Here is a 12,046-nt window from a genome sequence, read left to right as displayed (position 1 = left end):
CACTCAGCATCAGTTCATGTAAGTCTCTCCAGGCCTCTCTGTATTCATCCTGCTGGTCATTTCTTACAGAACAATAATATTCCATAACATTCATGTATCATAACTTATTCAGCCATTCTCCAATTGATGGGCATCCATTCAATTTCCAGTTTCTGGCCACTACAAAGAGGGCTGCCACAAACATTCTTGCACATACAAGTCCCTTTCCCTTCTTTGATATCTCTTTGGGATATAAACCCAGTAGTAACACTGCTGGGACAAAGGTCACACTTCTTTCTGAGGGTGGGTTAGAAGACTAGGGCGGGGATCTAGGGAGAAGGCGGAACAGGAGGGAGGAGAAAGGCGAGGGGGCGGGGCGATTTGGGCTCTGCTACTGGAGAGACGTGGAGGGGAGCAGCTGATCAGGCCTGCGCCCTTATAGCCCCGCCGCCATCTGGGAGTCACTTCAGGCTAGAATCCGACCCCTGGCTCTTGTATTTCAAGCGCTGGTATTCCCGTAACCTCGGAGCCAAGTGGACAAAGAGGACATGCTGGCTGAGCCTGGGGCGGGGAGAGAGAGGGGGAAGGGAAGAGGTGCCGGGATGTATGGCCGTGGGCAGCCCCATGTGACTATGCCGGCGGCTCGGGAGCTCTAGAGTTTAGGGAGCGGAACTTATAAGGTCAAGTTCACTGTCGCACTGGGACTCAGTGTCTCAGTTTGATTCGCCCCCTCGGGCACAGCGGCAAGACCCTGGGTTCTCCTCGGTGTGTCACCGGGGAAGTATGTTCTTCAGTCTGCAATTCTGAATAGATAGTTGTTACTAGGAACCATAAGTTGTTTCCCTTCCCGGACCCTGTTTCTTCATTTATAAAAAGGGGACAATAATTATCCTGCTTAGTTCACGGGGAGGTTTTATATCAAGCCCTAAAGAATAAAACGTGATTTAGTTCGATCAAAAAGTACCAGGTTACCGATTAAAGAACGTACTTTTTGTGTTTCCTTGTGTCGCTTCCCTTACCAAAACGCCGCTACCCAAATGTTTGACCCATCGCCGGAAGTAGCGTCATCTCGAGGCGTCTAATGTGAGCGTAGGACGGAAGACGCCAGAGAAGACCGCCCCCGTATATAAGAATCCTTCCCACAATTCTCTCTTCCTTTTCGCCATCTTCCTGCTGCTTGCAGTCATGAAGTAAGTAAAGATGCTAGCTTTCCAATCCACGTCCATCCTCGCCCGGGAGGCCTCTGCCGACATGGCGCTTTCTCCCTTGGGACGCCCTCGGTGACTGATTTCCCTGGTTCTCTTTTCAGGGTCGAGCTGTGCAGTTTCAGCGGGTACAAGATCTACCCGGGGCATGGGAGGCGCTATGCCCGAACGGACGGGAAGGTGAGACGCTCTCGCGCTGCGCCCGGGCCCGGGACGTGAAGGTGGCGCCGAGCAGGCCCGGGGCAGCTACGAGCTTCCGCCGCGGCCCCGGAGGGAGGCTAGCACTCTGTTTCTTTTGTGTCCCTAATGACTGTAGTCGGGCTTACTTTCTATTTTTCCACTAATATTTTCACTCCATCCCAATTTGGAAGGAAAGCAAGATTTTTGTAAATGAGATTTCTCATTGCACATTTCTACATTGTCACCCTCCCCCCCTCCCAAATGACTTATTCATCATTTTGAATCCGTCAACACCTTTATTCGAGTCACATTGGTTGAAAAATCTCTTTGCAAAAGTTTTTTTTCCCCCTTTTACAGTGTTATTCTCATGTTCTGATTTTGCTGACTTCACTCTGCATTACTTCATACAGGCTTCCCTGAACCCCATTCCATTTATTCCGTATTCCATTATGTAAGCCATTACTTTCTTATAGTATAATTTAATTTTGGCAGTTTATAATAATGATTTCTGGCTTTCTACTAGTTGTCATTTGCATAAAGGGATAACAATTCTTTGCATTGTATGATAGCTGAAGCTTTGAAATTTTTTGTGAGCAGATCGTCTTAAATTTTTTTCACCATAGGTTTTCCAGTTTTTGAATGCAAAATGCGAGTCTGCATTTCTTTCAAAGAGGAACCCTCGGCAGATCAATTGGACTGTCCTGTATAGAAGAAAGCACAAAAAGGGCCAGTCGGTTAGTAAAATATGTTTGGTGTTTTGGTGGGCCTTTTTTCAATCTTAACCTAGAATAGGGAACTTTAGCCACCAAATCAAAGTGATCTTTCCTAAGATTTTGAAAGGTTAAGCAACTTAACTACAAATGGTGTATATCATAAGTACAATTTGGTTTTAATGTTATCCTCATAGACTATATACAAAGGCAGGGGTCTTTCAAGGCAACTAGGAAAAGCAAGTTCAAATTTAAAGATTATCTAAAACATACTGGAAGTGTAAGCTGGAATTAGTGGAAATAGAACAGATTAATAAATTGTTGGAATTTTTAAAAAAAGTAACCTTAAAAGATAACCTTAATTTGTGTCGTTTTATTTTCATTTGTAATAGAATAATCATTTTGATAATTTGTAAGAGTTTTTTAGCTGACAACTGAATCTTTTTCTTTTTGTGATATTTTTTGAAATGATTACATTTGATATTGATATAATTGGAGGTTAATTATGTGTTGATTTAATTCTGGAATACTCCAAAGGATGGTATTGAGAATCATAGCAAGAGAAGAATCTTACAATAGGTGGTTAAATTTCATCTTTTGAGGTACAAAATTGAAAATGTACTGTGAAAGAAATAAGATACAAGAGTGGAGTAGAGTTAAAGAATCAAGTCTTTTAAAAGTTGTTCCATTGGAAATAGAATAAACTTTAATAATGTGATAACAGTTTACATTTACATACAACTTATGTAGGTCAACTAGTCTAATGCCCTTCATTTACTGATAAACAGCTGAAGCCTATGAGGAATAGAGGTGCTATGATTTATCTAAGATCACAGTTGGCAGCCTAGGAAAAAAAGCTAGACATTGATGATCCAGGCCTTCTGATGCTATTGTGTTTAATCTATTTCTCTCTGATATATTCGCTAACCCAAGAAGCATCTAGGTGGCACAGTGTATGGAAGCTGAATCCAGAGTTCAGAAAACCTGGAGTCAATTTTAGCACCAGACCATAGCTGGATGATGCTGCAAATCACAAATCAACCTATTTCATCAACTGTAAAATGAGGATAATCACTCTTACTTCACACAGAATTGTAAAAATCAAATATATTTGTGATAGGCACAGTGGGCATATAGTAAGCACTTAATTCCCCTCCCCCCCATTGTCTAATCTTAAATATGGGTCAGCATACAGGTAATAATCAGCAGGCATATATTAAGAGAGATACTATACAAGATCCTGGTGATAGATTAAAATATCTCTGCCTCAAAGGAATTTATTTCTAACTTTGGGAAAACATGTACAAGTAAAAATACGTACAAGGTTTTGGGGCAGGTGAATGCCTAGCACTTGAAGCGAACCTGCTTATGACCTTGTTTAGGAGGTGGATGAAACTGAGGTTTGAAACAAGTTTTGATATGCTGAGGTCAGGAAGGGATGTGTGTGTTAAACATAGAGGGTCATCAAGTATAAAGGATAGAGATTAGGCCAGTTTGCCTGAATTTTAGGGTATTTTGATATAGTGTGGAATATTTAGTGAGCAGGAGAGTAGTCCACTGAAACAACAAGTGAAGTTGCATGTTCATAAATGCTTTTAGGCGTATCACTTTGGCATTAAAGTGTAAGGTGGACACCAATTAAACATTAGTAGGGCTTAAACTAGAGCTGTTGGCTTGATGGAGACAGATGGTGGAATACATTGGTGAGAAGATATGGAGGTACAATTGGCAAGTCTTTGTAATTGCTTTATTTAGATGTAGTAAACAAGGCGGGGTGAAGAGGTGTCTAAGACTTTAAATTTAATCTTTACTAAATAGAGGGTGTAGGAGCATTGTCAAGTGTCTGGTATGTATTTCATTTTGTTTTTTTGGTGTTAGGTTTTAGAGGATCCATATTTCCTGTTGCTTGTTCATGTGAAAGCCAGCTACTAGATAAAGCAGAAACTGGACACTTGGATTTTCTAACTTTGAAAAAGCAATAAAAATGGTCAATAGTTAAATGAAGTGGCATTTGCCACTGAATATTTGAAGTGGAATTCTTTTACTGAATTACCTGCCCTTGGAATAATAAAACAGGCACATTTCCCACTAATTTGTTTCAAGATAGAAAGAACACTGAATTTGGTCAGAAACTGGGATGTACTGCTTGCTGTCTTGACTTTTAATAACTACATGGCCTTAGGCCAGCTGTTCCACCTCTCTGACCTTTTTGTAAAACAAAAGGTTGGGTTACTTTGTTTCTAAGTTAGTGCTCTAATTCTTCCTGTGGATAATTTTTCTTTCAAACTCTCCAGTGAATGAAATGCTGTTTTTTCCTCAGGAAGAGATTCAAAAGAAAAGAACTCGCAGGGCTGTTAAATTCCAGAGAGCCATCACTGGAGCTTCTCTTGCTGATATAATGGCCAAGAGGAACCAGAAACCTGAAGTTCGAAAGGCCCAACGAGAACAAGCCATCAGGTGAGGAATCATTTATTAGTTTTACAATGTCAACAATCAACTCATTCGAATTACTTTTTGTTTACATGTATGTAGTGCCAAACTATAAAGGCCATTAAGACCGTTGTTTGGTCTGTGAACATTTGGTCTCTTAAATAGGATACAAGACAGAAACATTTTTCTGTTAGCATAAACTGATTATGGGATAGTGAATAACTAAATTAAAAAAAACAAAACAAAAAAAACCGTTTCGCTGCCCTGCTAGTCATCAAGATGTATGGAAAGTGACCCTTATATTAAAGCTGAAATTGGTAGTGCTTTAAGCTCTGAATATTCTGTTGGAGGTTTAGGGACAATCATTTGAGTATGTATTCACCACTGCTAATCCCTAATCCCTCAAGTGTGCTATATTCTGGGAAGTTGGTGGGTGGTTATGAATGGGAATTTGTTTTCTGTTTTGCTGCTAACATCTTATTCCATTTTTCCAATGGCAGTCAATTATATATTTTTGCTTAAGATAATTTTTACTTTCCAGGGCTGCCAAGGAAGCAAAAAAGGCCAAGCAAGCAACTAAGAAGACAGCTGCATCTGCTGCTAAGGTAAGCTGTTGTCATTCTCTGATTCCTGAAGTATATTTACTTTGAATACTAAATCACTGCAATATGGAGAAAAGTAGTTCATAGGCAGAAGCTGGATAACTAATGTAGTTGGGACTATTGTAGATGGAGTAGATGGAGGTGGTCTCAGTAACTAGAATTCCCTTGGTTTGACATCATATGAATATTAGAAATGTATAAAATGAGATCATGTCCAACTAGATCAGTCACAGATAAGCAGTTTCTTTTTCTCCACAGTTTAAGTTATAGAGAAGATAAGCTTTGAGTTAAGATCCAATCTCAGACACTTAAGTAGCTCTGTGACTTTTGGCAAGTCATTTAATCTGTTTGTTTCTTCCTCAGTAAAATTTAGGCCATAATAACATCTATTTCTCTAGGTAGTTGTAACAATTAAATGGGATAATTAGTTTAGCAGCAGACCCAGCAATACATACAAAGCACTATATAAACGTAAATTGTTGTTAATAGTATTAGACCAGTCAAATTACTGGTCTACTAACCTGTCTTTATCAATGTACACTGGAGCTAGCCTAGATCTCCCTAGGAAACACTAAAGAATCTTTAAGTCAGGTATATGCTAATACTACATTCAGAACTTGTATCCATGAAGCAGGTAGATAGGCATTTGAAGAGAAGGAAAGTGGGGGGAAAGGTGAAGTAGTTGGAAAGCATTGTTGCTCAGTTATATTTATGTGCCTGCTTTGAGATAAATTATTATATAATGTATAGGAAAATTGGAATCATGTCATATTAATTCATGTCTTTTCATAGGCTCCCACAAAGGCAGCACCTAAACAAAAAATTGTGAAGCCTGTGAAAGTTTCTGCTCCCCGAGTTGGTGGAAAACGTTGATTATCTACTAATTTTGATTGAGTAAAATAAAATTTAAAGTTCCTTTGACTCAAAGTGCTTTGTTTTATCTCTTGTTAACTTTTTAAGATTTGTCTTGATATTAAGAAACAATGCTTTTCTTTTTGGTGTTGCTAAAAAAAAAAAAGCAAGCTGTTCCTATTTAAATTCTGTTCTTTTATTCTAAACTGGGAAAATGATGAATTTGCCTTAAGTCATGAAAGTTTTTGAGAAGGATCACTGTTCATATGTCAAGTTAAACGTTTAGCTTATTTTTAGTTTATGGAATAAAACACAATTCATAAGATTGACCAACGAAGATGATTGAAAAATTGCAAATCTACTAGACACATCTTGATAGTCTACAACAAAACTATCACAAATTATTTTCTCTTTTCTGCCCCAAAGATGATTGTAAAGTTATTTTACACTCAGGTTTATCAATTTTTTCTGGATGCAAATAGTGTCTTAATATATCCTTTATAATAATTATTTTAGATGTTTATAATCAGTCTTTTTTTTTTTTTTTTTTTTTTTTAAGTTTTCAGCATTCACCTTTGTAAAACATTGTAATTTTTTCTTTCTCTCTTCCTCCACTCCATCCCTTAGACAGTAAGTAGTATAATATATATTAAACATGTGCAATTCTTTTATACATATTTCCATTATTAATGCTGCAGAAGAAAAATCAGAACCCAAAAGGAAAAAAGAATTTTTAATTTTTATTTTCAAGACTTTGCATGCATAATTTTTCAACAAAACCTTGTGTTCCAAATCCCCCCCCAGATTACAAATAATCCAAAATATGTTAAACACGTTAAATCCATTATCTTATATACTTATATAATTACCTTCCTAAACAAGAAAAATAGAATGAAAAAGAAAAAACAATGCAAGCAAACGAAAAAAAGTGAGAATGTTATGTTGTGATCCACACTCGGTTACCACAGTCCTTTCTCTGGGTGCAAATGACTATTTCAAGACCATTGGAATTGGCCTCAATCATCTCATTGTTGAAAAGAGCCACATCCATTAGAATTGATGTATTATAATCTTGCTGCCGTGTATGATGTCTTGGTTCTGCTCACTTCAGGTCTCTACTATCTTCTTGGTCATTTCTTTTAGAGACAGAAAATGTTTATAAAACAAGAAAGGTGAAAATATGTGATCTATATTTCAGTCCCCAGTCCTCTTTCTGGATGCATATGGCTCTCAGACTTTTGTGAAATCTTGCTGATAGAACAATAATGTTGCGTAACATTCATGTACCATAACTCATAATTCAGCCATTCTCCAACTGATAGGCATCAACTGTTTTCCAGTTTCTTGCCACTACAGGAAGGGCTGCCACATTTTTGCACATGTAGGTACCTTTCCTTTTATGATTTCTTTGGAGTATAAGCCCAGTAGAAATACTGCTGGATGAAAGGGTATGCAGTTTGATAAACCTTTGGGCATAGTACCATATTGCTGTCCAGAATGGGTGGATTAGTTCACAATTCCACCAATGTTCCTGTCCCAATTTTCCCACATCCCCTCCATTCTCTCCTGTGATCTTAGCTAGTGGTACCTCAGGGTTGTCTTTATTTGCATTTCTTTGATCAATTAATCAATTTTTAAACCAATATTGCTGGGTGTACTGCTTTCTCTTTTCACTCTTCATTATTTCATACAAATGTTTTCTAGAGTTACTGAACATATTGGACTTGTAAGAGTTTAAGAGTTCAAGGAAAGGGAAGGCACCTATCATAAATGTCCTCTTCAAGGAGTTTAACTGCTAAGAGCAAAAGAGAAGATAGTAGGGAGTAAGTTACTAAAATGTTAAAATTAAGTGAGGATAATGGGACAGTGTTGAAAGAAATGGGATAGAATGGCATTGGTAAGGAATAAGGCTACTTTCTGTGAGGTAAATGGCAGAATGCTTTTGAGTAAAAGGAAATAAAAGGGAATCAGGCAAAAGGCCTCAATTTTTTTTCCCACATAAAATCTGAGGCAAGGAATTCGGCTGAAAGTAAGAGTCATAGGACTAGGTTTGAGGAAGAATGAAAAGATTTGGAAGAGTCGATGTAGGGAATATAATAGTTGTAAGAGGCATACTTGGATCACAAAGAAGCAGTGAAGGCCTAGTTAAAGTTGAGTAACAACTCTGGTGAACTCAAAGGCTACTCCAGTCTGTAGCACTTTTTTTTTTTTTTTTTTTAAGGAGCAAAGGTGGCTAATAATAGCAGTGCTCTAAAGGGTTTTGACAGGACTCAATTGGTGAAACAAGCCTAAGAAGTAAAGAGAAGAAACTGTTGTGTTGAATTTGCTTATCAGAGTCAAGATCAGGAAAAGAGTGGCTAGTATTGGGTTGTAGCTTGGGAGAGATCCAAGGGGTCAAGGGGAATAGAAGTCAGGTGTAGATAAAGAATAGGATTTTGTAAAAGAAAGCAGAAGTGTAAAGTCAGAAGGAACCTTAAGACACTCATCAGATTCCTATCCCTTCATTTTACAGATGAGAAAACCACCACAAAAAGAGCTGACAATCTTAAATGTCTTGAGCTGGGATTTTAACTCATTTTTCCAAGATTAAATTCCATTATGACTCTTCCTAAAATGCTTTCCAATTGGAAGTATTATCATCCAAGGCTATATGGACAATAGTCACTTTCCCCAGCAACATACCTTGTTCTAGAGCCCATGTTCTTACACTAGTTTGTGACACTATAGAGGATTTTTTAATTGAATGGGGAGGGAGGGGTCGAGAATTTTGATTATTAGATGTTTGATTTGTATACCTACTACACACCTGAGGTCACATAAAATATTTCTTGGATAAAATGGGGTTGAGAATGAAAAAAGTTGAAGCCCCTGCTCCAGACCACCTAGGGCTACTGCTCTCTTGAACCCTTACAGAGTGTTATTTCTGGAATGTTCCTGCCACTTTACTTCACTTGACTTGTAGGCCCACCTAATTAATCTAGATTCACATATACTTTACTTTCTTTCCTGCCATTTTGGGGACCAAGATCAAATCAACCAATTTTTCCTTAATAGTCAATTTACTCCCTTTGGCCCCATCCCTCATCTCAAAAAACTTTAAGTACCAAATTCCCCCTCCCAGGCCACTCATCCAGTAGGTACTCTTCCCCCATTAGAATGTAAACTGGACCACCTACCTAGCTTTTTTAATAGCATCTCAGTTTTTGTATAAGTATCTTTCAGAAGTAAAAGGGGATCAGAAGAAATGAGATTAAATTGTAATGGAGAGGGTGGGGTTAATTTGCTTACCACTCTTTCCTGGAACAAAAAGGAGAATAGAATTTTGTTGCTCTAAGATTAGGTTAGGTAAAAGCTGATCTAAGACTGGTAATCATGTGAATCAAAATCCAAGTGGGGTTTTTTTTTTCTTTCTTTTTAATTACAGCTTTTTATTTTCAAAACATGCATGGATAATTTTTCAACATTGATTCTTTTTTTCTTCTTTTTTTTCTTATTGCTTTTAATTTGCAAAACATGCATGGGTAGTTTTTAAAAATTTTTTTATTAATTTTATAATTATAAAGTTTTTTTGACAGTATATATGCATGAGTAATTATCCCTTGTAATCATTTTTCCAGATTTTCCCCTTCCTCCCTCTACTCCCTGCCCTAGATGACAGGCAATCCCATATATTTTACATGTGTTACAGTATAACCTAGATATAATATGTGTGTAAATCCAATTTTCTTGTTGCACGTTAAGTGTTGGATTCCGAAGGTATAAGTAACCTGGGTAGATAAGACAGTAGTGCTAATATTTTACATTCAATTCCCAGTGTTCCTTCTCTGGGTATAGTTGTTTCTGTCCCTCATTGATCAGCTGGAAGTGAGTTGGATCTTCTTTATGTTGAAGATAACCACTTCCATCAGAATACACTTTCCTACAGTATTGTTGAAGTGTATAATGATCTCCTGGTTCTGCTCATTTCACTCAGCATCAGTTCATGTAAGTCTCTCCAAGCCTTTCTGAATTCATCCTGCTGGTCATTTCTTACAGAGCAATAATATTCCATAGCCTTCATATACCATAATTTACCCAATCATTCTCCAATTGATGGGCATCCATTCATCTTCCAGCTTCTAGCCACTACGAAAAGAGCTGCTACAAACATTTTGGCACATACAGGTCCCTTTACCCTCTTTAGTATTTCTTTGGGATATAAGCCCAATAACAGCAATGCTGGATCAAAGGGTATGCAGTTTGATAACTTTTTGGGCATAGTTCCAAATTGCTCTCCAGAATGGCTGGATTCTTTCACAACTCCACCAACAATGTATTAGTGCCCCAGTTTTTCCATATCCCCTCCAACATTCATCATTATTTGTTCCTGTCATCTTAGCCAATCTGACAGGTGTGTAGTGATATCTCAGAGTTGTCTTAATTTGCATTTCTCTGATCAGTAGTGATTTGGAACACTTTCATATGAGTGGATATAGTTAAAATTTCATTATCTGAGAATTGTCTGTTCATATCCTTTGACCATTTATCAATTGGAGAAGGGTTTGATTTCTTATAAATTAGGATCAATTCTCTATATATTTTGGAAATGAGACCTTTATCAGAACCTTTAACTGTAAAAATATTTCCCCAATTTGTTACTTCCCTTCTAATCTTGTTTGCATTAGTATTGTTTGTACAGGAACTTTTTAGTTTGATGTAATCAAAATCTTCTATTTTGTGATCAATAATGATCTCTAGTTCTTCTCTAGTCATAAATTCCTTCCTCCTCCACAGGTCTGAGAGGTAGACTATCCTCTGTTCCTCTAATCTATTTATGATCTCATTCTTTATGCCTAAATCATGGACCCATTTTGATCTTATCTTGGTATATGGTATTAAGTGTGGATCCATATCTAATTTCTGGCATACTAATTTCCAGTTTTCCCAACAGTTTTTTTCAAATAATGAATTTTTATCCCTAATGTTGGTATCTTTGGATTTATCAAACACTAGATTGCTATAGTTGTACCCTTTTTTTGACAGTATATATGCATGAGTAATTTTTTTATAACATTATCCCTTATACTCATTTTTCCAAATTTTCCCTTCCCTCTCTCTGCTCCCTCCCCTAGATGACAGGAAATCCCACACATATTAAATGTGTTACAGTATAATCTAGATACAATATATGTGTATAAGTCCAATTTTCTTGTTGCACATTAAGAATTGGATCCCAAAAGTATAAGTAACCTGGGTAGAAAGACAGTAGTGCAAACAATTTACACTGAATATATATTTTCATGTTGTACAAGAAAAATCAGATGAAAAAAGGAAAAAAAAAATGAGAGAAAAAAAATGCAAGCAAACAACAAAGAGTGAAAATGCTAGTTTGTGATCCACACTCAGTTCCCACAGTCTTCTCTCTAGGTGCAGATGGCTCTCTCAATGATCACAAGATCATTAGAACTGGCCTCAATCATCTCATTAATGAAAAGAGCCACATGCATCACTATTGAATTTTGTATAATCTTTTCCTGTGTACAATGAACTCCTGGTTCTGCTCATTTCCAAGTGGTATTAAAAAAGATGATAAAACTTATATCATGCCAATTTCATTTAATAGGGGAACAGCTCAGGGTAGTAAATAATGAGCTAGCCTAAGGAGGACTTAGTTTCAGTTAATGTGTTCAAGACCAATCACTGACACAGAGTGGCATAGTATACTTGAAAAAAAAATCACCTAACCTGTCAGTGCTCAATTTTCTAAGACATAAATTATAAAGCCATCCTTCCTTGGGTACAGCCAGTGAGAACAATTATACGGGCTTCTCTTTGTCGGTAACATTTCTCAGCAATAAAATTACAGGTCCCAATGCCAAACAACTAAGTAGGTGGGGAGAGATTTTAATAAGGGGCGTGTGTCTTAGTACTTTGTGTTGGGATCCTTAACCTTTTTGTGTTGCCTCTAGCAATCTGGTGAATCCCTTCTTAGAACGTTTTTAAATGCATAAAAACGCATATAGAATTAATAAGGAAACTAATTATATACAGATACCTATAGATATTTACTATTAATAAAGACCCGGACCTTATTTAAGAAGCCCTATTA

The 12,046-nt window shown here is 37.2% G+C and overlaps 1 protein-coding gene across 1 annotated transcript; it reads left to right on the top strand.

Moving 5' to 3' along the window:
• Positions 1–402: 402 nt before the first annotated feature.
• On the top strand, positions 403–6,027 carry RPL24 (ribosomal protein L24). Its single transcript, XM_074301063.1, has 7 exons — positions 403–488; positions 1,042–1,169; positions 1,289–1,364; positions 1,988–2,098; positions 4,395–4,531; positions 5,046–5,109; positions 5,899–6,027. The coding sequence occupies exons 2-7, from the start codon at positions 1,165–1,167 to the stop codon at positions 5,977–5,979; spliced, it is 474 nt and encodes a 157-aa protein (XP_074157164.1). The 5' UTR covers positions 403–488; positions 1,042–1,164; the 3' UTR covers positions 5,980–6,027.
• Positions 6,028–12,046: the final 6,019 nt, after the last annotated feature.

The sequence above is a fragment of the Sminthopsis crassicaudata genome, chromosome 3 (genome assembly GCF_048593235.1).
Source record: "Sminthopsis crassicaudata isolate SCR6 chromosome 3, ASM4859323v1, whole genome shotgun sequence".
NCBI classification, from domain to species: Eukaryota; Metazoa; Chordata; class Mammalia; order Dasyuromorphia; family Dasyuridae; genus Sminthopsis; species Sminthopsis crassicaudata.
This window is presented reverse-complemented; position numbering and strand designations above follow the sequence as displayed.

Coding starts and splice junctions, on each gene's coding strand:
- RPL24 (XM_074301063.1), top strand. Junction 4,532..5,045: donor CAACGAGAACAAGCCATCAG/GTGAGGAATCAT, acceptor TTTACTTTCCAG/GGCTGCCAAGGAAGCAAAAA. Junction 5,110..5,898: donor CAGCTGCATCTGCTGCTAAG/GTAAGCTGTTGT, acceptor GTCTTTTCATAG/GCTCCCACAAAGGCAGCACC.